This window comes from Neoarthrinium moseri (assembly GCF_022829205.1).
Source record: "Neoarthrinium moseri strain CBS 164.80 chromosome Unknown scaffold25_Wmoseri_CBS_16480, whole genome shotgun sequence".
Lineage (NCBI taxonomy): Eukaryota > Fungi > Ascomycota > Sordariomycetes > Amphisphaeriales > Apiosporaceae > Neoarthrinium > Neoarthrinium moseri.
The window spans coordinates 288128-312679 of NW_026055139.1; the positions used below are offsets into that span (position 1 = coordinate 288128).

General features: G+C 53.0%; 7 protein-coding genes across 7 annotated transcripts; 3 read left to right on the forward strand and 4 right to left on the reverse strand.

Annotated features, from left to right (window-relative positions):
* Nucleotides 1-645: 645 nt before the first annotated feature.
* Nucleotides 646-2622, forward strand: JN550_006908 (uncharacterized protein; the record flags this gene model as incomplete). Its single annotated transcript, XM_049318699.1, has 3 exons — nucleotides 646-821; nucleotides 877-1165; nucleotides 1228-2622. 3 exons carry the CDS (start codon nucleotides 646-648, stop codon nucleotides 2620-2622), a joined length of 1860 nt encoding a protein of 619 aa, XP_049171143.1.
* Nucleotides 2623-3457: 835 nt separating this feature from the next.
* JN550_006909 (uncharacterized protein) lies at nucleotides 3458-5171 on the reverse strand (the record flags this gene model as incomplete). Its single annotated transcript, XM_049318700.1, has 2 exons — nucleotides 3458-3638; nucleotides 3712-5171. 2 exons carry the CDS (start codon nucleotides 5169-5171, stop codon nucleotides 3458-3460), a joined length of 1641 nt encoding a protein of 546 aa, XP_049171144.1.
* Nucleotides 5172-8462: 3291 nt separating this feature from the next.
* Nucleotides 8463-10576, forward strand: JN550_006910 (uncharacterized protein; the record flags this gene model as incomplete). Its single annotated transcript, XM_049318701.1, has 3 exons — nucleotides 8463-8695; nucleotides 8870-9215; nucleotides 9278-10576. 3 exons carry the CDS (start codon nucleotides 8463-8465, stop codon nucleotides 10574-10576), a joined length of 1878 nt encoding a protein of 625 aa, XP_049171145.1.
* Nucleotides 10577-11255: 679 nt separating this feature from the next.
* JN550_006911 (uncharacterized protein) lies at nucleotides 11256-12245 on the reverse strand (the record flags this gene model as incomplete). The annotated part of the gene is made up of 1 exon (XM_049318702.1): nucleotides 11256-12245. The coding sequence occupies one exon, from the start codon at nucleotides 12243-12245 to the stop codon at nucleotides 11256-11258; it is 990 nt and encodes a 329-aa protein (XP_049171146.1).
* A 1426-nt stretch (nucleotides 12246-13671) lies between these two features.
* Nucleotides 13672-16204, reverse strand: JN550_006912 (uncharacterized protein; the record flags this gene model as incomplete). Its single annotated transcript, XM_049318703.1, has 4 exons — nucleotides 13672-15189; nucleotides 15252-15513; nucleotides 15702-15751; nucleotides 15833-16204. 4 exons carry the CDS (start codon nucleotides 16202-16204, stop codon nucleotides 13672-13674), a joined length of 2202 nt encoding a protein of 733 aa, XP_049171147.1.
* A 1340-nt stretch (nucleotides 16205-17544) lies between these two features.
* JN550_006913 (uncharacterized protein) lies at nucleotides 17545-19872 on the reverse strand (the record flags this gene model as incomplete). Its single annotated transcript, XM_049318704.1, has 1 exon — nucleotides 17545-19872. One exon carries the CDS (start codon nucleotides 19870-19872, stop codon nucleotides 17545-17547), a length of 2328 nt encoding a protein of 775 aa, XP_049171148.1.
* Nucleotides 19873-20856: 984 nt separating this feature from the next.
* Nucleotides 20857-22572, forward strand: JN550_006914 (uncharacterized protein; the record flags this gene model as incomplete). Its single annotated transcript, XM_049318705.1, has 2 exons — nucleotides 20857-21517; nucleotides 21611-22572. The coding sequence occupies 2 exons, from the start codon at nucleotides 20857-20859 to the stop codon at nucleotides 22570-22572; spliced, it is 1623 nt and encodes a 540-aa protein (XP_049171149.1).
* Nucleotides 22573-24552: the final 1980 nt, after the last annotated feature.

Genomic DNA, 24552 nt, shown 5'->3' on the forward strand with positions numbered 1-24552 from the left:
GGCACGCGGCCCGGACTGAGCAGGTTTTGCCCGTCATCCCACATTGCATCGCCGCCGCTTGTGCCGACCCGTCCATTCATCACCTGGGCAGTACGTCTACAGTTCTCTGCCCTGCGTGGGTGGCTGCGCGTCTCTGCCCGCCGTAGCCGTAGCCTGGGACTGGTACTTTGTCGCGCACATTCTCCATCGATCGCATATCTGTGACCTGTTCCAGACAAAGCCTTCAGAGTCACCGTTCGCTGTTCGGGTCCTCGAGGCATTCTAGACTCTTGAGCGGCAACTTCGCACCATCTTACTCGTGCCCTTTCTGCGACACTGCATGAGCTTTGCAGACGTCGGGTTCGAACCAGTTGCGCCTTGCACGCTACTTCTCTGATTTGGTGGAATCAATCCCGGTTCTCAATACACGCTTGCGCACTACCGCTGCTCTGTCTTTGTGCTCCTGACTGGCTGGGCCACGATTCTTTATCCTTAGTAAACCACCGTGAGGATACATACATCGCCGACAGCAGGCAATTCAGTTCGGCATTGAGCTGTCTCAATTAGATCTTTGGATTACTCCCCTCTGCGATATCCCTCGGCAGTTGCAGGGGTTTATAATACTCTCTCGTTGGTTCCGCGGCCTCGAGTCGCAAAGCCGTCAGGATGGACATGGGCGACATGGAAGGCATGATGGAACTGGGGATGACTGGTATGAGTTCCGGTGGAATGTTCCAACCCGACAACATGGCGTTGGCCCGGGCATACTGGTACCTCATCGCAGGAGTGCTGGCACTACTGTTCATGGTTCGCATGTTGAACCACAGTCAGAACTGGGCTAGGTACACAACTTATCCCATCTTTCCATCATCTAACCGCACTACTGACTTTCCCCAGGTTACGATCTTCTCGAACGAGCTCGGTACAATTTCCCACGAAACCGACAAATGGGCTTTGGCAGATATGGGCCACACTAACCGCTGTTGGGCGGGAAATCAGCTACCCTCAGTTATACGTCCCATCGACATGGTTCTCGTGGATGACACCACCCCCAATGGGAAGGGTCATATGTCTGTTTATCTACTGGGCAGTCATTATATACATGATGACAGCGGGTGCTATCATTAAGGATGCATACTTTTGGGAGCGCATTGGATTTCGCAATGCCTGGGTGACTGTCACACAGGTACCCTTTCTATACCTCCTGTCCTCGAAAACGAGCCTCATCGGCTTGATTGCTGGCACAAGCTACGAGCGACTGAACTGGCTACACCGATGGGTTGCACGGACTATGTTTGTCACAGCAACAATACATGGGTTCCACTTCTGGACCGAATGGGTTCGCGCCGACTTTCTCGAGTTGGAATTGCAGATGATGGCGATGTCAAGTGGGGATTAGGTGGATGGGCCATTCTACTCTGGATGGTGGTCACGTCGTTTAAGCCACTCCGATCCGTTGCATACGAGGTCTTTGTGGCCCAGCATATCATTGCCGCAGTCATCTTCCTGTGGGTTGTCTATGTCCACGTCCCCGAGGATGCACGCTACAACATTTGGTTCGCCATAGCAGCGTTATGCTTTGACCGAGTCTTCCGCCTTGGACTATTATTGTGGCAGAATTTGAAGTTCAACCCGAATCCTTCCAAGTGCAAGGGCGGCCAGAAATTTGGTCATCAGACTCAAGTCAGTGCCGTGGGAGACTCCATCACGATACTAACGATCAAAGATGTTCACTTCAAGTGGCGAGCCGGACAGCACTTATACCTGTGGTTACCACGAGTGGGGCTTTTGGAGGCACATCCTTACACCATCGCATGCCCGCACCAGATGCCGGCCACCTGCATTTGCAACAGTATCCAGCTCGTCGTCCGTTCACATTCTGGATTCTCGAAACGCCTTCACTCGTTTGCGAAAAAGTTGGAGTCGTCAGAGCAAAAACGAACGATCACTGCCTTCGTGGCTGGGCCCTACGGTCGCCCTCCGCGCTGGGATATCTTCGAGACCTTGGTACTTATATCGGCCTCTACAGGTGCCTCGTTTACTCTACCGATCTTGGAGAGTGTCCTCCAGTCAAAGGGCCCGATCTGTACGAAGAGAATAGATTTCCTTCTTGCCGCCCGACAAGGCGAAGAGATCGGCTTTTATCTCGATCGCTTACATGATGCTTTATCAAAAGCTCACGAGAGAGGCATCGATTTATCTGTTTCGATAGCAGTAACGGGCAACGGCCAGCTCGAAACCATTTCGGGATCCTTGTCATCGCGTTCAGGTTCTAGGGGCAGCCAGGAGAAGAAGGATAGAATTACTGAACGAACAGAGCCATCAGAGAAGGTGGCAAGTGGAGGATGCTGCTCGGCTAACGTTGAGGCGGGAGATCCATCTTTGAGCTTGCCCAGAAAGCGACTCTCAAATACGAGCATAGACTCTCACATTCACCACTCCTCCTCCCGGCCGAATGTAGCCGACTTTGTTCGCACGGCAGTGGAGGCAACGGGTGGTGAAACAGGTGTTGTGGTCTGCGGTGGGGTTTCTCTCGTCGCGAAAGTTCGAACCAGCGTGGCAAAACTCAGCGATGAACGTGCTGTACACAAGGGTACCGGGGCGCAGGGCATCCACCTTCATGTGGAAGAGTACTGCTTCTAACAGGATCGCGAATCATGACGTAATGAAGCTTAGCCGCGAAGTATCCGATTGGAGAACTGCGGAATAATCAGTATACCCACGATTGCGAGATATGGCAGACATCTTTGGAGACACAAAACTTTTAAGAATTCACAATGTCATCACTCCGTTGAGATTTGAGTGCCAATGTCAACTACTCATGTGGAGACTCTGGGCTTCAACGTGGAATCCTACCCAGTGCCAATATCTGCTGTAACTTCACCACCAGATTCTGCAGGTGAATCAACATTGAAACACGTGAAAGCCCATACAGGCTTATTAGGCGGCTTGCTGGAAAGAGGTCACCAGCTTGAAAGGTCTGCCAACTTTCAAGGTGTACCATCTTGGGAGGTCTGGTGGACTCCCTCTGAAGAGGAGGCCCGGATGACGCCTATGGTGACCTCACCACCGTTACGTGGTCGTCCAGTCAACTGCATCATCTCCTGGTCAAGGAACTCCATTATCATGTACCTGCGAGCTGGGCTAATAAAGCCATAGCAGAGAGCTATAGTCGCTACTGGAGAAGAACAGTCGATAAATCATCGAACAAAGAGAACCACATCTGAGACTATTCGTTGAGTATAACTCTATGCACGAAGCACACTGGCCAGCAACCATCTCTGATTGGCGTGAAATTTACTTATAATAGTTCCTTCTAATTTTCCGGTTTGCGTATGCGTTGTTGAAGACCATGAAAATTTCCAATACCAGGCAACATTATTCTTCTCGTGGGGCCACCCTTTACCGCAAATATATGGACAAAATCATGTTGTGGGAGTTGGCCGGTGTACGAAGCCGCTTGAATTCGTCGTATATGTCAATGAGTTGCATCTTCGTCTTGTTCGAAATGCTCCCTGGCCCATGGGCTTTTTAATCTGATGGCTTCTCCCCGGTAGAAAAGCACCCAAGGAATGGGCACAAGGAGAATGGCAATAAAGCCTAGTAGACTCGATGCCCATTCCTTGCCAAGTCTTTCATACATCTGAGTAGCGAACAGTCTACGGAGGAGTTGTCAGCCATCTTTGGAGAGCAGGACTGGGGTAATTCAGCTAGGTTTCGGAGAACACTTACGGGAACCCGCCTCCCACGAGGTTGCGAACCAAAATAACTCCAGCCAAAGCGCTAGCAGAGTATGTCTGGTATGCATCAACAACGTAATTTAAGATGCTCAGGATGATGATGTAGATGCCTGCACCGAACAGGGCCGAAGCGAGGATAGGCGCAATCCAGTGTATGCTCGGGTAACTGGTCCAAGCGAACCAGAACAGGCTAACAGGAATGAAGACGGCACCCCACCGAGCCATCCAGACTCTGGCCTCGGGGACGCCTTTCTGGTCATTATGCGCTACCCGTTTGAGATAGTACCGCTCCTGCAGTGGATAGAAGCAGAAAGCAATGCAGGGGCCAATGGCCACCCCGAGGAACGATAGTCCGACCTGACCTGTGTTGAAACCATGGCCCTGAGGGCCAAACACGATTGGGAAAGACTCGTTGAAGATGTAGACAATCCCGTACAGAAATCCGTTGTACGCTGCAGCAAAGAAGGTGATAGGCTCCGTGAAAAGAAAATGCAGCGGTCGTGTCAGCGTTATGCTGAACAGCCCTTTGAGGCCCATGCGATCATCGGCGTTCTCATCTCGCAACGTCTCACTAGTAGCCAAGCCCTCCTTGGCCATCTGTTTCCGCAGCCTACGGGCTTGACGCTGCAGGATGATGGCATGGCGCGTCTCGGGCACCGTGAGTACCAGTAGGACCCAGAAGCCACCAGTAATGGCCATCAAGATCCAGAAGATCCAGCGCCACCCGAGTTCATGATTGAGTGGAACGAAGCCACTGATGACCAGGGCCATCGGTGGCCCGAATGTGCTGCTGAGCCCATAGACAGCCATCGGGCCGCCGCTTTCGTTGCGTTTCCACAAGTCGGAGATCGTGCCGCCGGTGTTGGTGAGTGGCGCGCTACCAGCGAAGCCGCCGATGAATCGGCACACGATGAGCGTGCCAATGTTGGGCGCCAGGGCGATGGGGAGCTGGAACAGAAATAACAGGAACCAGCTGGCCACATAGACCGGCTGCCGCCCGTACCGCTCCGAGAGGGGCGCCAACATGACGGGACCCACGGCATACCCAAGCACGTACATGGACAGCAGCAGCACCGTCACCTCCGATGAGACGTGAAACTCGGCCGCGATATCGTCCCCGCCCGAAGATACCGCTCCAGCGCACCATGTAGTGAGAACGTTCAAGAAAGAGACAAAGGAGGAAAGATACCATTTCTTCCACCTGGGCCAGTTGCGGGGATTGGCCGGGTCGTCCGGGGAAAAGACGACACAGATGGGCAGAGCATTCTTCGGTTGCTTTCGAGCATGCTCGAGGGCTTGGGATCTACTGAGATACAATTTCTCTTGATCTTTTCCCCTCTCCGGGTCGCCGACCTTTTCTGCCCTTTCCATGGTCCTGTTGACGTTGCCAAGAGCTGTGATGGCCGAGTTGGGATCCTCCAACTGCTGGCTCTGAAGCTCATCTTCACCCATAATCGTTCATCGGGTCCAAGACAAGTTTAAGTATTGAACCCTTTGATAGACTAAACGTGGAGTTCACAAGAACGCCGACATGATAATCCTGCTCAAGGCGCCGTGGTGCCAATAGTTCGGCTACATCGGCGAAGCGATGGCTTAACCACCGGTTTGGTTCGCCCCCCTTAGCATCAGTAAGTCGAAGTGTGTAAGGACGGGCGTAGTCGAATCTCGCGGTTTATTGGATAATTGGCTATGACATCACGCCAGCCAAATCTCCGGACTCGCGCTACACCTGAGTGCTAAGGTTTCGGGGATCAACGATCTAGGAGGGGTGGGCAATTCGAGCTAATTGATCCATGACAACACTATCTCGGGATTTCTAGAGTGCGTTGCCCGCGGTATTTGAGCGACGGTTTTAAATATGGTGAGCATTGTCACATTGTCACAGTGTTCTGTGTTCGGCTATGGTGACGTGACCGCACCGCCTGCTTCGATAGCTCACATTGTATCAAGAAACAAGGGTTGTCTAAATGACATAACATCGGGGTTTAACATAGGTTGGCAATCCACCTGTCTGAGATCTTAGAAAAGTTACGTCTCGAGAAACAGTTTGATTGCCTCAAAAAGCCGGGCGTTATATCCGCTCGGTTGGTAGTTAATGGGGACCAACGTTTACTAAACATTCCGCCCTAGTCTCATGCAGTGTTAGCTCCCTTGCAACGTCACTCTATCCCCGATGTCGTATCGCGCTTCCTCCCGTCCCGACCCGTTGCCAAGAGCTTTGCGTAGCGATGCCAAGGAAAATTTGTCGATCGCACGAGACAGGACCGCAGGGAACACCGTGGTTCGACGAAAAGGAGACTGAGGCTCCTTGGGTCAGCGATAATGGCCGTAAAATATCCGGCACCACCATCCAGAGCGCTGACGGGACGTCACGGGTTTTCCCTCCAGGCAGCTGCAGGTCCAGTCGGCCCATCGATGGATAAGACAGGTCTGCTTCCGAGCTGTCAATGAAATGTAGGGGTTTGTGGATCTACAAGATCTGGAGTGATTGCTGTCCAGGTCTTGGATGAGCAGGCCCTGATGCACTCTGGTATTACAAGCTTCCAGTGACCCGCTGCTCGCCTTGACATGATATCTAGCATGAAGCCAAGAAGCTGACTGGCTTCGCTAAGCTTTCTAGGAGGCAGACGTGGGCCAGATCATCATCTACTTTCGCCACGATTTTCCTCCCACTGCGGAACCTCCCGAGTAGGCCTGTGATGTTGAAGATATCACTAGAGTGGCATCTCATGAGAATGAGAGCATCGTATGACCGCTGGACAGCTCCAGGCTACGGTTCATCACACGAACCCCCATTTGCGACCCACGGGTCTGCACCGTTTCCATTTGCCGACTCGACAACCGACAGACGCACTCCATAGAAATAAATAGCGTCGAAGCGCTCGCGAACTGCAATCGAGCCTTCAGCTGGTGCAAGTGAGTGGATCGAACCCCGGCGGTCATATACTCTCTGTCATCTTCTCCAACACTCGGTGCATAGTTAGCCCAAGCGCTCGGTGTGCTCTTTGTCAGATTAAACAATCTTGCCACATTCAGAACTTTGCCGTGGAGAAACATGAGTCTGGACCCAAGATTGAAAGCCTCATTTCTGGGCGCCGAGACAATAATTCCAGAAGGGGTGATCACGGCTTGAGATATGGAGGGGTCGAAGCTTAGGAACACAAGCATTTCGAGGATTGGTAGTAGGACGTTGCCTACCCAGACGCCTGTGGCTGTCTAAAGCTTGTAAGATGTGGCTGTCCGCAGCTTGCCCGCGTGAGCAATACCCTGGCCATGTGAAACAGTCTATTTGCGGTGCCAAGCGTATAGCTCGGCGGCTGAGCGTACCCTCGTCAATCCTTCATTCCAGGCACTGCGGCGCCAAGAACGTGGGTGGGACAGCCCGCTGCAGATTTTCGAGGCTGAAAGCTGGCCAACTAGCACGTATTTGGAGCAAGCACGAACACGCCCCAGGCATGGATGTGTATACCCATATAGCCCGAGACAAGGTGAACAGACCACTAGCTTCAGCGACTAGGCTGACAACCAGAGTATACAAACGAGGTGACAAAGCAAGCATTCCACTCCTGGCAGGCTCTAGCAAGCTTTATGCTCTAGTATACTCCCCCATGACAGTGAGTCTCGTTAGTTCTAGAACAGCGGGTCAAGACCCTATTGGCACGGGTCAGCCGCAAAATCTCCGCCAGGATGCAGCAGTCCACTTTATGAACATACGCTAATGGAAAAAACGACCCGATACGATCCGCTGTCCCACCGTTTATTAAGCGCCTGTAGCGAACATATTCGCCATTAGGTCAAGAATTTGCTTAGAAGGCAGAATACTTGAGCATATACCTTGGTACAGTAGCCGAATCGATGTATGGGAGTTGATGGCCGCGTGTGAAGTTGAGCAGGTCACTAAAAGATCGATCCACATTACTACTTCTCTGCATACGTATCGCTGAGATCGAATATCTCCCTAAATACTACCTTGGCAAACGGTTTGAAGCGGCATGCATCGAGGCCGAGGCTCGCTTCCAGACACGTGGTAATGTGCGTGCCTATGTCGCGACTAGCTCAATATTCATGTGCCAGGGCCCATGTGGTGGCTGCAGACATGGCTTGACCCAACGCACTGGGTCCAACGATACCGGTGCAACTATTACAAGCTGAGTAATATCAGGCGTCTTCGGTACGTACTAAGAACTAAGACCGACTAAGAGAGCTCTACTCGCACTTCTCGCCCGAACACCTACCTCAGTCCATAACTTGTTATTAGCTTTCGATGAATCATCTACATACCGGCACCCTTGTACGATTAGTGGATGAAGCAGGGTATACAATACTTTCTTCGGGGATTCTCCTAAACAGTGCTCTGTCCCGGCCTCTTGTACAGGGTTGCTCGGAAAGTATGCATACCAGAGCACGCGGCAGGACGGTCTATTGGAGTTTATCCACTCCTGCACTGGAAGAACAGTCATCCTTTAGACAGAAATCTCACGATGAGGTGCATGACTCCATGAGACCAACGACAAATCAGGGAAACTAGCCATCAGCTCATGATCGCTGGGAGAAACTCACGTCGACTTTTGAAGAGTCTGGACTCTGACCGGCTTGTTTTCATATTCGCTATGGTAGTACAGCGAGCTCTGGATGATTATAAATACTTGAAGAATTCCTCTCTTGCTTGATTTCCTGGATCAGTATCATCACAGGAACCTTCACTCTCTATCCATTCACTCGCAACTTTGACATTCTTTCACGATGATGACTCCAAAGCTCAGCTGGCTCACGCTGGGAAGCTGCCTGGTGGCATCCACCTTGGGGCAGACATATGTGGTAGACATTCCTGCTGAGGAGTCTGCTGCTCTTGCCACCATTGTTGAGGATATCCCGCCCCCAGTTATCAAAGCCAGGCAGATTGCTCAGAAGAGTCCCACCTACTCCCAGATCTATCAGGTTCCCCTACCAATCCCTCCAAAGAAGGAGCCAAAGAAGTGAGTTACCAGTGCGGCAGTATCCAGTGCGAAGTGCGAAATTCTACACAAAAATGTTGAGTGAAAGCCATGTATGACATCTTGTTCATTAATCTTCCCCATATTCTGGCAATGACTTGGATGTTCGTGTCAAGCCATTGCCTGATAGGCCCGAAAAAAACTAACACACCATAGAATTGTGACAAACCCCGTGACTGGCAAGGACATTTGGTATTATGAATTCGAGATCAAGCCTTTCCAGCAGCAGGTCTACCCAAACTTGTCACCAGCGAGACTTATAGGCTATGACGGCATTGCGCCAGGCCCAACTATTGTTGTTCCGAGAGGAACCGAGTCCGTTGTTCGCTTTATGAACCAAGCGGACCGTGAGAACTCGGTCCATCTCCATGGTTCTCCATCACGGGCTCCTTTTGACGGCTGGGCCGAGGACATCACCCGTCCTGGAGAATATAAGGATTACTACTATCCTAATTACCAAAGTTCAAGACTTCTGTGGTATCACGATCATGCTCTTGGTATTGTAAGCTGTCTTTGTGCTCCTCTGGACACTTCCAAACACACTCTAACATCGCCCTTTACCAGACTGCCGAGAACGCCTACTTTGGCCAAGCGGGTGCTTATCTTATCACTGACCCGGCGGAGGATGCTCTCGGTCTTCCGTCTGGCTACGGTGAATTTGATATCCCGTTGATTTTGTCTTCCAAGTTCTATAACGCCGATGGAACCTTGAAATCGACGGCAGGGGAGACTGACAGTACATGGGGCGATATCATTCACGTGAACGGCCAGCCATGGCCATTCATGGATGTCCAGCCTCGAAAGTATCGTTTTAGGCTTTTGAATGCTGCTGTATCCCGAAGCTTTTCCCTCTACCTGGCAGCTACCGGCACAACAACCAAGATCCCCTTCCAGGTGATCGCATCAGACGCTGGGTTGCTCGAAAGTCCTGCCACGGTCTCTGATTTGTATCAGTCGATGGCCGAACGCTACGAGATTGTTATCGATTTCTCAGGCTTCGCCGGAAAATCCATTGAACTCCGCAACCAGGTCAAGGTTGGCGGTATCGGCACAGACGTCGACTACACCAACACTGATAAAGTTATGAAGTTCAATGTGGGTCCTGGCCCAGTCAACGACCCATCTACTGTACCGGCTAGTCTTCGCAAGGTCCCGTTCCCGAAGTCTACCACTGAGATCGATCACCACTTCCGCTTCCACAGGAGCAACGGAGAGTACCAGATCAACGGTGTGGTCTTTGAGGACGTCCAAAACCGCGTGCTCGCCAAGGTCCCCCGTGGCACGGTTGAGATCTGGGAGCTCGAAAACAGCTCTGGCGGTTGGACCCACCCTATCCACGTCCATTTGGTTGACTTCAGAGTCTTGAAGCGAACTGGCAGCAAGCGTTCGGTTGAAACCTATGAGTCCAAGGGATTGAAGGACGTCGTCTGGTTGGCTAAAGGCGAGACTGTTCTGGTGGAAGCCCACTATGCTCCGTGGGATGGGCTATACATGTTCCATTGCCACAACCTCATTCACGAGGATCATGATATGATGGCCGCCTTCAACGTCACGGATCTGGTTGGTCTTGGCTACAACGAAGCAACTGACTATTCGGACCCAATGGATGCACGCTGGAGAGCCAAGCCATACGATAGGGCAGACTTTGTGGCCCGCACCGGCATCTTCACCGATCAGGCTATCGTCACCAAGGTCCAGCAATTGGCCCTTGAACAGCCCTATAGTGAGCTCACAGCCGTTGAACAGGCGCTTACCGACTACTACACCAAGAATGGTGCAGGGAATCCCAATAGCCCGGTGAAGATCAAGCGTGATCCTGAGTCTGCTGGCACGATTCCCCGTTTCCGCCGCTTCCAGGCCTAGGCGCGACCAGGTTTTCATCAACCAGCCAGAACTTCTATTCAACAGTATATATTTGATTGCTTTAAGCTTTTGGAGGTGCAAACAGTCTTTCTCGGCAGTCGACATCGGAACATAGAAGATAAAATCTGTCTTTATCGGCGTTCATTTCTTCTATACATATTCAACAAACTCTGTCATTACCTGGTTGGTTCGGAATTCTGCTTTCCCTTTCATTCTTAGTATATATTTGGCATCTCATAGTAAATATCAACTCTGATCGCACTGAAAAAAATGATCCACTAAGTTATGCTGTACGGTTTTCGATATCGTGCTTATATTGAATACTCAAGCTAAGATACTTCAGATTTCTGGCCCATTTTGGTCGAGGGCGTATGGATATAGATGAATGTGCTAGTTAGTAGATATTTCAAACAAGGAGATTAGTTCCTCCGTAACTATGCGGCAAATGCGTTTTGATAGGTGCCATGGATAGCTGCATTTTCTCTTTCCATTTGCCACACATCGCACCCCATAGGGATCGCATCGCCTGCTTCTGAGATACAACCAACAGCATCTTTTTCGTGCAAATTACAATACCTATAGTATTGAACACACATAGCCGAAGCATGAAAAATTGAAGAGGTAGAACAAACCGAACCCCAAATATTACGTTGAGTAAGGCGCGCAAAGGCCAAGCTACTCAGGCCAGAAACCTTCTCTGCAAAAATGAGTCCATCAACTTAGCTACCCCTTCAGGTTTCTCCAGTGGGATCCAGTGGCCACTATCAACGGTGTGTTCCTCCAAGTCCGGCAAGAAACCACCATTTTTGGCTGCTATTGAGAGCTCTGGCCTACAAATAGGATCCTGGGTGCAAGTAACGTGGCAAGTGGGCACCCGAACGACAAACCTATCCTTGTCGAGATCCTTGGTGGTATCATACTGCATGCTGGAATACATCGCTTTGTAGTAGCATAGCGGACCTTCAAAGCCGTCCCGCTGGAATCGCTCCTCAAAAGTCCGTCGGAGTGCTGGGTCTTGGGCGTAGCTGCGGAGCTCGACCTGCCAGTCTCGATCACGCAACCACTTGGTCATTGCCCCTCTCGTGCACCATATTTGCTTCATCCAGTCGCGAGGTGCACCATGCATGGCGTAGTAAAAGCGGTCTACATTTGCTCTGAGGAGTGCTGGTGCATCATCGGAGAGGAGAAACTCGTGGTATGCAAACGCAAGGTATCCGAAAGCTGCCTCAAACTGTGCATTGGCCTTCTCCAAGTTTGGCGGGCTGGCAGACGGCAGTACATAACCGAGGCTCAGCAAGATTAGTCCTTCAACCCTGTGTGGGTGATGAATGTAGAGCCTCTGCGCGATGATTGCGCCAAAATCGTGTCCGACTGATACGACTTTATTGACGTTCTCTGCATCGAGGATCTCCACTATGTCGCCGGTATGGTCGACGTAATTGTACGCAGTTGGGTCTGTGGGCTTGGAAGTGTCCGAGTACCCGAGAAGGTCGGGAATAATGAGATGGTATAGCGACAAATGCTTTACTATTCCGTCCCAGAGACGAGCATCATCGGGGAAACCATGCTGAAGCAGCAAAGTTGGCCCGGCGTTGTTGGGTTTGGAAACATAATAGGAGAAAGTAAAGCCCCGACGTGTTATGACCGACTTGTGCTCGCATAAATCCATTGGGTCTGTTCAGAGGCTTGAAATTTGGAAAGGTAAATCGGAAGAGTGAAGGTGTGTAGAGAGCCCTGTTGACCGAGGCAAATGGCCTAATTTATCAAAGACCGCCAGCGAAATTCAACTCCAAAAGTTGTTGGAAGCGATGGTGTCCATGTCGCACCAACGCCGCAAACCACGTGCCAGTGTACTTAATGTTCTGTCGTGCCCCCACCCCACCATCTTTTAATAATCACACGCCGAAATGGTATATGGTGCGACGCATGCAACACAGCCGATTTCGAATCCTCAGGTAGCTATAGCTTTGAACGAATCGGATCTTCAAGCCCCCTCAAAGGTGTAGTGGCTGATTCACTGCCGATGAGTGGCTGTGTTTTAACACCATATGGCAAGGCTATATATTCTTTAAAGTTGCTCAACTACTTGATACTGCTATAAACTTCGAGTTTGGCGCGCTATGAGACAACCAGTTCTCTGAAATGATGCCACTCTCTAGAAAAAGGCTAAAGAGTCTCAGCGTGCCAGTCTTGTTATAACAACTGCTGTAGAGCCACTAGTCAGTCTATGGCCAAGCCACAATTCCTTCGGGTTGTTGATAAATCAGCAATCTGTATAGCTCTAGCTTGTCATGTGAGGGAAAGCCTTCCAGTCATGGTTGATTTCAGCAGCCAATCACTTCCCTTCTATGAACTAGGTCGTACGGAGCTTAGTCCAGAGGTTTTGGTCCCTGGAGACCGACAGATCATTTTCCAGAAACCTAGCAACGGAGACCTTGAAAGTCCTTCAGGGGCTCATCAACATCGAAAGGTGTCAGTAGCCATGTCAAATAGCTGCATTATTCTTCCCCTAATACATCACAAATGGCAACACATAAGGATCGCGTGAATCACATTCAAATCCGTGTTGATAGAAGTTCTTGATATATTCAATTTGAACAAAGGGAAGTTTCTGCCGTCCAGGCTTGTATTACACTTTCTTTCACTCTTCTGTCCCCGCTCGCCTGCCCCGCCAAGGTTTGTCAGGTGTGTTTGCCTGATCTCCCCCAAAGGGCATCCATGTCCGGGCCTGGACTGGATATATATACATATACAAAGTTTACGAGGGGGGCTCCTCTCGCAACCTTTTGATTCGTCGGTTGAGTGCGAGTCTCTCCAAGGTTCGAGAAGTAAAGCTGTTCCACCAACTCCAGTCATGAACGCGTAACACCGAATCGCCAACCCCACCCTAGGCCGCCAGCCGATCCAAGAGAGTGGTTATGCCCCGTCAACTCCGTAAATGTCATCCGTGTCATGAAAAGCAAATGTTGCCATGCTCCTCCCTGTGCGCCCCTTATATGGAGTTGGGTGCTTGCCAAAAAGAAGAATGGTATATCTGCTCGGTATAATGGTATCAAGACAAAAAAAGGGAACCGTAGAGAAAACGCGGGCCGGGACTAGTACGTCTCATCCAGGTCGCCCAGCGTCGATGGGACTCCACTGGACCTTCGTGAGCTGGAAGTAAGGCCACCGCTCTGTCGTCTCGGCATGGGGATGGAACTAGTCGACGGGTCGGCGTCGAACTTGCTGTAAGTGCCTCGCCGAGAAGGGGTGCGGCCGCTATCTCCCTCATCCAGGTCGTCGAAGTCGACACGGCTGACACTTTGGGAGTGGCCGTGCATGCTGCCGCTCATGGAACTCCGGGGCCTAACGCCCAGAGGTGTCCTCGCTCCCCCCAGTGAAGTCCTCGAAACTGGCCGCGCGATCTCGGAGCGCGAGACTGGCCTGTCGGGTTTCACGAACTGACCAGACGAGATACTAGCTCGACTGCTGGGCCGCGAGATGGACACTGAGCTCGAATCGGGGTCGTAGTTGGCGGTTCGGTTGGGTAGCGGACCAAAGGATAGGCGTGAGATGCCCGAGGTGCTAAGTCGAGGCACGTGCTTTCCCGTTCCACCAGTCGTAGTGTTTTGGGTTGGCGTATCGTCGGTAACAGTCGACGAGGCCGTGGAGCCGACATTGCGTTTCCGACTACGGACCGTAACCGTAGAGGGGACGGAGCCGACACCAGCTAGGGTGGACCCCCTAGGGGAGGCCCTCGGCGGAGTTGATATGGGCGCAGGCAGCTTGGAGCGAGCATTCTGGACGCGAGCTTCGAGGCGCTGCATCTGAGCCGTAAGAGAGCGGATATGTGTGAGCGAGGTGGATGGGGGTATTCTGTGCGATGTAGCACGGTTGGCCGGGGTCCTCGCGGGGGCGGGCGTGCGGACTTGGGTCTGGGTTGCGGAGCGTGTTCCAGGTGGTCGCATGTTGGTGGATGAGTTGAGTGCCCTGGGCTTGGGCGTGACGCTGTTGTCTGCGGACGAGGGCAGCCTCGACCTCTTCTGCGCCGACGGGCCTGGGGTCTTGAGCTTGGAGGACGGCCTGGGAATGGATGCCGAGGCGTCGGACATGGGGGGCGAAGGCGGATCGCTCGCCGGCGGGGGGATCTTGCTGAGAGGCGGGAGGGCGACCTCGTCTGGCGGCGTCGAGATGAGGGGCGAGCTGGCGGTGGAGCGCGGTGAGTTCTCGAAGGTTGAGGTGTCGGGGATGGAGATGTCGGTAGAGATGGTGGACAGGTGGCGGTTCTCGGCCTTCTTGACCTTGTCCTGCAGGATGTCGGCCTCGATCTTGAGGTCGGAAAGCTCCTCGCGCAGGCGCTGGGCCTCGATGCGCAGCGTCTCACGCTCCTGCTCGCCGATCTTGATCTCCTCGTCCATCATGACGCTGCGCTCGATGGCCTGGTTGTATTTGGACTCCATGTCCTCGAGGGATGAGGTGGTGTTGCGGGCCTGTCGCTCAAAGTCATCGTTGGCAACCTCGATGTCGCGCAGCCTGAGCTGAAGGGTGCGGTTGGTGTCGCGGAGGGTCGTAATCTCCTTCTCCAGCGTGTTCTGGGCCGCGTTGGCCTCTGTCTTGGCCTTTTTGCATTTTTCCTGTGGGTGGCAGTCAGGGAACCCGGCTCGGTTACTGTGGAGGGTCGGGAGAATCAACATACCTTCCACTCGTCCACCTCGAACTGCAGTCCCTCGGCTCGTTCCCTCAGCGAGCGCTCACGCTTGTCGGCGGCGTCGAGGTCCTTCTCCAGCTCGGCCTCCAGCTCGTGACTCGACTCTCGGAACTCGGCCAGCTCCTCGGCCAGCTGCTCGTATTGGTTCTTGTACCAGGCCAGCGACTCCTCGGCGGTTGCGTCGCCGCGCGGCGGGGAGGAAGGTGGCTCGGCCATGATTGTTTGGCGAGGGCCTTGGTTCGCGATCGTCCTAAAGCAAGTCGGTGCGGTGCTAGTCCAGGTCTACAGCCAGGGCGGTCGCATCGGCGTTACCCAACAACCTGCCAACAACGGGCTGGGCAATAGCAGAAGAGATGTTTCAATAGCGTGGTAATGGCAAGAGAAGAATATTGCGAAAGAGCGAAGCGTGGCGAAACACAAAGACTCAGACGATCATACCCGGTGTCGGCTGTTCTGTCGTCCTTGTCGTCCCTGTTGTCCTTGTTGACCTTGTTGTTATGGCAGCTGGTTGGGCTCGGTCAGCCGTCGCAATCTCGTGGCGGGCGAGCGTCGCGGGATGGAAGCCGTACTCGTACAATAAATACCGAGGAGGTTCGAGGCGCCGCCTGCTCCTTCCGAGACAGATGACACAGCTCGAGGGCCGGTCGGGCGCGGTTGGTGCGCGGTGTTTGTCGTGGTGTCGTAGTGTCGTGGTCGCGGGGTGGGTGGTTGGTCGATGGTTTCCACCCGGATTCCGGCCGCGCTCGTGCCGGGGTTGCCGTTTGTGAGTTGCTGCAATCGTTAGTCGGGTGGTGCCGACGTCCCCGGGTGGTCGTCGCGTCGTGTCGGCCGCCCCAGTCGTGAAGGGGATGTTGTCGAGAAACTGGCCGTCGGTGATCCGTGGTCGTGGGAGAGGATTCCGTCAGGGCGTTTCCCTCCTTGCCGCCCGGGTCCTGGGTCATTGGGGACGGGTCTCTCTGTGTGTTGATTGCGGGTGGCCGCGACTCCCCTTGAGTTGGCATGGGCCTAAGCCTAGGTCGGACTAGCCGCTACCATGGGCAACCCAGCGGCCCCGGGAGCCCCAGGTGCCAGGAGTCCCCATTGCCCAGGACACATCAACGCCCAACCACCACTCCCTACCTAGGTACCTACTGTAGGTACCAAGTTACGCTCTACTGTGTACTGTGTAGTTATGCTTGGCGGGGGCCACTGTCCGCCAGCGCCACCCAGGAGACGCACGTGCAAATCCCAAGTCAAGTGTGCTTTTGTTGATTGATTGGATTGATCGATTGGGCGGGCGACTGACAGCACCCACAGGTCGCGTGTCTTTGGTGCGACGGGATGCATTCTTCTTCGTTCTTCTTCATGCTCGACGCTCCCAACTTCACTTCCAAGACACTGCCGTGGCCTGCCGTGGCCTGCATGACAATGCTGCGTCTTCCTTCTTCGAGTCTGCAAATCCGTTTGATGCGCTCTTGCAGGGGGTTCGACTCTAATGATCGCCCCAAGGTCGTCCGTCGGCTTCATCTAAAGTTCAATGCAACCCTAGGTTGACGGGCCCCTACTTAAGCCACCTAAACCTCGTCATTGGGCATGTTGCTTGAATCCCGATTTATGCTGCATTCTGGCATAAATGCGCATCGCCGACTGTCCAATATGCTCTGTACCTTGCCAGTCCTGTCTTTGCTCCTCTCCCCCGTTTACCCAGGTTCAGGTACTGAAGGCAGAGGCACACGGGCGCGACACGCCAGCGCAGACGCCCACTCTCATCAGTCTTGACAGTCAAGTTACATTCCGAATAGCGACTGTGTGATTTTTCTACCCTGGTCATGGACAGCTCTATCGCGTCTGGCGCTACTGCAGCCCTCGGCCTCTTGGACCCCCCCTCGTGTTCGTGCTGCAGAACTTAAACCCATCACCAAGGCGGCTTCTAGCTGCATTGGATGGATGGGCTGCAAGCTGCATTCCTTTCTCTGCACACCCCCGGAACGTACGGAGTAGGTAGAGGCCTTCAGCCGACTCATGGGGCCCTGCGCTCTGGAGTCTACAGACGAGAATGTGCACGTTTCAGCCAGTCTCCATACCAATCTTGGCCGCAAATGACCTCGATTGTCAAGCATGCCCAGCATGAATGCCCGCCGGCCTGTCATCGCTGTGCAAGACCAACTCTGGCTCGCTAGCACCAATGCAGCCTCACATCTCTGGGGCTTCTACTCTGAGATGAGGAAGTGGAGGCAAAGAGCACAACGGCCCTGATTCTTGCTGTGAAATCTTTTCGTTGAGTTTTTGCTCACTTATATTATTACACTAATCCACCTGTGCGCCGGAGCTCGTGCTCGCCGAAGCCCTCGACCTGCACCAGCTCACCGTCTGGATAGACCAGCTGCGCTTGGATATGGTCGTCTTGCGTGGCATGAACATGCACAGGGTCGAGGACGCGTCCTTGATCCCATCGAAATGAGACGACCCAACCACCGCGGACGCACACGCCGGACAACTCTCCTCTAGACCACTCTTTCGGGCATGCTGGTAGGAGCCTTATCGTGATGCCGTGAACCCCATGGAGCGAGATCTCCCCAGCCTCGGAGGACTGCACCAGACATTCCAGCACGCCAACGCAGGCACCGAAATTGCCATCGATCTGGAACGGCGGGTGATTGTCCAAGAGGTTCGGCAAGGTTGAGCTGCTCAACAGCAATTCCATGTGGCGCCCGCAGCCCTCAGCATCACCCAGCCGCGCATGCATGTTGAGCAGCCATGCCCGACTCCATCCCGTATGGCCCCCTCCGTGTGCTGCACGCCGCTCCAGGACCCTTCTCGCAGCTTCTGCCAGCTGGGGCGACTCGGTTGGGTTGATCATGGTGCCCGGGTATAGTCCGAAGAGGTGAGAGATATGTCGATGTCCAGGCTCGTGCTCCTTGTAGTCCTTCATGCCCCATTCCTGGATCAAGCCCTCCTTGTTGATCTGAAGAGGTGGCATCCTCGCCATCATATCTTGCGCTTGCTTCTCGAGTGACCCGCGGCACCCAAGCATGCGATGGCTCCAAACGTACAGCTCAAGCGCTGACTTGATGATGGTCATATCCATTACCGACCCTTCGCAGAATATACCGAGCTCTCCTGTCTCAGCTACAAAGGTGTTTTCCGGAGATAAGGATGGGCTTGCTACCAGATATTTGTTGTCGGCCGATGGTATCAGAAAGTCCTGTAGAAACTCAATACAACCCTCTAGGATGGGAAAGACCCGCTCGTGCAAAGCCTTGTCGTAGCGATAATGCAGCATCTTAACTACATCGATACACAGCCAGACGCCGCCGAGGGGCCACAGTGTAGCAGGCATCCACGTATCTTGGGGGTCGGTGTCTGCCCAGATATCCGTATTGTGGTGGGCACACCACCCTGAACATCCGTACATGTACTGCGCTGTCCGCCTGCCTCGCTCGGCCATCCGTTCGAGCAGATCCACCAGCGGCTTTGCGCACTCGAGTAAATTGGTCGGTGCTGCTGGCCAGTAGTTCATCTGCGTGTTGATGTTGATGGTGAACTTACTCCCCCAAGGCGGCGAGAAACTTGGGTTCCATATCCCTTGCAAATTTGCGGGTATTGCTTTGCTACCATCACGGCTGGACGCGATGAGAAGGTATCTGCCGTAGTTATGATATAAAGCAACGAGCCCAGCGTCTTCCGATGTCCTCTCAACTACCCTGACACCTGTAGGGATGTCTGTGGGGTCTGGCCAAAGTCGCACGCTGGTGCGGTTGAATAATCGCTGGTAGTCTGCAATGTGCCTAGAGGTCAGTTCGTCCCATGTCCGCCGCATAGCAGCTGAAACGTCAGATGAAGCTGCGAATGCCGGGTCTGCATGACGATATGTAGTGTGAGCCCCGATGGCAATGAGGCAACCCGTAGTGTTAGCCTTTACGCAAGTTCCGGCCGCCTCGACTGTACCTGAACCAGGAAAGCATTTCACTCCAATAACACAGGAAAGCCGGTTGCTACCGTATCCGCCTGGCGTGGCAAGCATGGTGATACTCGCTGACCCGAGCGCATCGTCGCTCTTGGCGCAGACGCTGTCCAGGAACTCGTTAGTGTCCCACTCGTTCTCGCTCCTGCGATTCAGCTTTACGGAGAACGAAATGGGCTTTGATGATGTGATGCGCATAACGAGGACGTTGTCCGGATAGCTAGCAACAACGTCCCGCCTAACTCGGACACCGTTTACTTCGTATGCAACCGTACAGATTGCTTTCTGAATGTTCAGCCATCGTTGATAATCGGTTACGGCATCTTTCTTATCAACGTCGAACTCCAGGTACGCAGAGCCCAGCGGCTCATAGTGTCTCATGGACGCTGGACTTGAGAAAAACTCATCTTGAACGAGTTGTTCGGCCTCCCTGTGCCGGTCCTCCCGGATGAGTTGACGAAGTTTTGGCAAGCTCTTGGCACAGCGTGGTGTCCGTTCTTGAGGCCCTCCGTACCACACTGAGTCCTCGTTCAGCTGGAGAAGTTCTGTCGTGGTTCGGCCGTAAACCATACACCCCAAGCGACCATTGCCGAGCGGCAATGCTTCTGACCAGCCAGTCGCCGGAGAGGTATAGTGCAGGCAGTTGTGTGCGTCCTTTGGATCCATGATCTAACTAGCCAATTGGGCCGGGTAGTAACATGGGCTTCCAGCCTCCCAGTAGACCGGACAGTACGTGACGATTTGTCCTCGTCAAGCAGTGCAATAGTGTTGATTCGGCGATGGAATCCCTGCCAGCCACTGTGCCACGTAATTCCTCCAACACGGGCAACTTTCCAGAAAGACTTCCAGAGGTGTGTTCTGTTTTTGGAAAAGTTGCACACATTATCGCTTCTCTCGTTCGATACAAGTGAACTGACATGATAGTCGGACAACCCATCATATGACGAGGGATGGCCGTCCCGATATCCCGGCACCGTTGGAAGTGAGTCCCCGCTAGTCAGTCAACTACGGATCCCAAGTAGATGGCTAAGCCCAAAGCTTGGGAAACTCTGCGTGTTCTGAAGATGTACCTACAGGGTCGGTAAGATCCAGTCAGCCTGGTTGGACGGAATATCTGTGGACCTGGCTTCTCAACCTTGGGGAATAAGTCTGTGGGGTTTGCAGTTGATGGGCTCGACGCGGGTTAGTGTTATCCGGGGCGCACCAATCAGTGCGGGCTATAGTGCCCCGAACTCCACCAGTTCAACGTCGGCTGCTTCCAACTCTTGGAGAATCCCAGCTGCTCGATGCATGCGACAACAGTTCAGGGCTTTGCACACTATTGTGATTGGCTTTGTGAGGCCCTGATAGCCTCGGATGCATAAGCGACTGGCCAGAGCGGCCATGGCCAGATGCTCTGTACAGTTCCGGCCCGGTCTTCATGATGGACCCTGGGATGGCACTGGGTTGCTCGCAGAAATGGCTGGATATAGCTTGGCCGAGTCGGAGTGATAAGCTATATATCAGCCGCGTCCCGAGTCTACTTGAGGCGTATCCCAAATCCACAGCCCACCACAAGTGTACTGTTGGCACGCAAGTGGTATCCGGTCGCCCTTTTTCGAACCCGCCCACAGTAAAGGTTGAGCAAGCCGACGCTCGCTTTTGCCCATCATGGCTGATCGCCCCTTCAAGACGGGCGTCACCCACGTCGACGCTGTCGAGACTGCCGAGAAGCTCGGCACAACGGTCGATGAAGTGGTTGCCACCCGCATCACGGAGGAGGATGTGATGAAACAGTCGGCTACCGATCTCATCTTCCGAAGCCGGGCTGGACTGCGCCTCTGCGGCATCATGTTCGTCATGGGCTGCAACCAGGCCGGATACGGAATCGACTGGGCCGTCATCAGCGGCATCAACTCGTTCGATCGCTGGCACGCCTACTACAGTTTTGACAACGCGGGCGTCATCATTGGAACCATCAACGCGCTCATGACGGTTGGCACTTTCGTCGGCGCTCCGTTCCTAGCGCTTGGTGATACATTCGGCCGCAGGGGCGTCAACTTTCTTGGAAACTTCCTGGTCATCATCGCCGCGCTGTTGCAAGGCCTGGCGCCAAATCTCCCATGCTTCTTCATCGGCCGTCTAGTCCTCGGGTTCGGAACTGCGCTGTGCACGGCACCGCAGTACATGGCTGAGATTGCCCCGGTGCATCTGAGAGGTAGATTAGTCGGCATCTTTGGGGCGTGCTTCCAGCTCGGCAGTATCGTCATGAACGCCGCCATGATGGGCTTTACAAAGTGGGACAGCGACTGGCAGTGGCGATTGCCTTTGAGTAAGTCACATCCACTCGCCGCAGAAAGGCGTCCTCTTTTGAGAGGCCTAGCTCGTTAGAATATCACTAACTTGTTCTTCCCACTCATCATAGTCCTTGAAGCCCTCTTCCCCTTCATTGTCTGCTCTACCATCTATTTCCTGTGTCCTGAATCCCCTCGATACCTCGTCATGAAGGGCAAACAGGCCGAGGCCCGAAGCGTGATTGCCAAGTACATGACGACACATAATGATATCAACGCGCCCATCGTCGGCCTTATTATGACCCAGATTGAAGAGTCTCTGGAGGAGTCCAACACTGGAGTTCGCGCCGCCTGGGACTACCGTGTCTTCTTCACGAAAGAAGTCCGCTACCGAACCATTGTCCTGGCCATCTACTCTGTATTTCAGCAATGGAATGGCGGCGGGATTATTGGCAACTATCTTGCTCCGGCCCTGGACACCATCGGTATCACGACTCCTCTGGACCAGCTTGGCATCAACCTGGGCCTTACGTCCGTGTACTTCGTCTTCACCGCCTTCGGAAGTTACCTGATCGATATATTCAGGAGAAGAACGCTCATCTTTGCGGGCTTGATCTCCATCATCATCTTCCAGACCGCCGTCACAATCACCTCCTGGCAGTACACAGAGACGTCGTCACGCGCCACCGCCATCCTGACCGTGCTCTGGATCTTCGGCTTCCAAGTGTGCAGCGCCAGTTTCATCGCCACCATGCACAACCTTTACCCGGTCGAGATCCTGTCGCTGCCACTGCGCGCCAAGGGCATGGGACTGTACGCCATGTTCCAGGGCGCGGCGGGCGTCGTCAACACGTACGCCATCAGCCTCGGCATCCAGCAGCTCGGGTATAAGATCTGGGCCGTCTACATCGGCTACAACCTGGTGCAGCTGGTGGCCAGCTACTTCATCTTCCCTGAGACGAGCAAGCTGAGTCTCGAGGAGATTGACACTATCTTCGAGACCAAGAGTACGGACCCGGTGAAGCTGAGCTTGAAGATCAGCAAGGCCAAGCAGGAGAGGGCCCGGGCTGATCGGGATGAGACTCAGGCATGAGATTAATTCGGCTAGGCGGGTTGATGGGTCCAAGTTCCGGGGTATCCTTGATTGAAATCTTTGGCAGCAAGTAGGCGAATCACACATTACTCACTTGAAACGAGTGGCGTTCATCAACATCTCACGGAGGACTGCACAGTGATATTCGCTCCGGTGGGCAAACCATTTTGACTAATAATAGTTCACAATGGCAATCAACTTGACAAGAACGCCAGAGAACAATAGAAGCAGTGAAGTCTCCGTAAGGAAGTGGAATGGACCACATCCGACGGCCATGTAAGGGGACTGCATTGAATGCGTCCTCCACCAATCTGACACACCCCTAACAACCTTGCCGTCGACTAGATCCTCGAGCGATCCCATACACTCGGTCATGACAAGTCATCTCACTTCGCTTGACGCTGACGCTGCCGTTCCTCGTCCCGTTCCCGCCTCCGCCTTTGCTCATCCTTTCGCCGATTTTCCGCACTTTGCATTGCCAAAGCACAACGCGAGCATAGTCCGTCTGTCAAGGTGTAGGTACTTGTTGTCCTGAGGTAAGGGCACTGCGGAGTGTAGGTGTCAAGGCTGGTGCACAGGACCCCGTCCCGACGGTCAGGTTCGTAACTGTCATACCATTCGGTCATGAACCTGCGGCATCTTTGGCAGTGGACTACGATGCGGCGGCGGGTGCACATCTGAAGATATTTTGCCTCGAAAGCGGTTGATTGTTAGGTACGCTGAACATGCCCGATCTGAACTGGGCGGTCTTCTGTATCTTTTTAAATACAATATCCCCCAAGGTTATGACCGCGATCCTCCACTATTGTGTGGTCCAACACCGCTGAGAAAACAAAGAAGCGTGCCTTCTTGCCACATGTACTATAACAAACCAATTGCTACAGGCGCGATCCTCTACCAAACACCGGCAGATTAACTTAGCTACAGAATTTTTTTTTACGTGATTCATGTAATACTCTGCTGCTACCTTGCCGGATGCGGCCCCCTGACGGTGTGATACGTGGCGGAAAGAGGTTGCAAGGGAGCCAACAAGACTTGGTGCTACGCAATGACCAACCTCGGTGAAATTGTTAAGCCCACGATCTCATGGTAGTGAGCAAAGTCAGAACGCTTGCTGCATTCCCAGTTTGTCAGGAAAGAGTCAGTTCATTTTGATACGTAGATCCGCGCTTCGGAGAGCAGCAACTTGATATGTTGCTTCGACACCGAGGGTATTAGTGTCTTTTGCTGGTTACGGCTACGACAGTGTGAATTCTTAACCAAGGTCCTTTAAAACATTGTGAAGGATGTATATATTTGTTGCACGCCCCATCTACGTAAACTTTACCTGAAGATGTCCCTTTGCTACTTACTGGGCGCTTTTGCTGTCATTGGTTCCTATCTCTGTTCCTTGATTCTAGCATGCACTCGAGTCCGGCGTATTATAGCCACGACGAAATATCCATACATCCTACGAGATTAGAAGAAGATCTTTATCGTCTTATGGAAATTTAATTCGCTGTTGTTGCCGTCTAAATGCTCTCTCTCCCTACTTTTAAAACGTTATGACAACGCGGACAACATGCCAATAAGGCCATAAGTGGCTGAAAATTGAGATGTATGGACGACAATTAACTCTATTTAAAAGAAGAAGAGTCTCCCTGGATCGGTCATCGTAACGGCAAAGCACGGCTCGGCACAATCACGAGACTAGATGAAGTGTCGTCAACACAGAGTCAAATGAGGATCTGTTCAGTGTGTAAGGAGAGAGGAGACCGAGGGGTCGTAGTTGGAGAGTTTGGATCTGTTTTTTTATCGGCCATCGCTATATTTGGAGACACATTGGCGATAGCTGTGCGAAAAAGGCTAAATACAGCCATCGAGGCAAATTGTCCAATCGAGGATAGTCCGAACACAGTTTGAGCAACATATCATCAACTAACACACTACAACAGCAAGATAATGAACGCGGCAATTGAAAAATCCAACTTGCAATTTCTA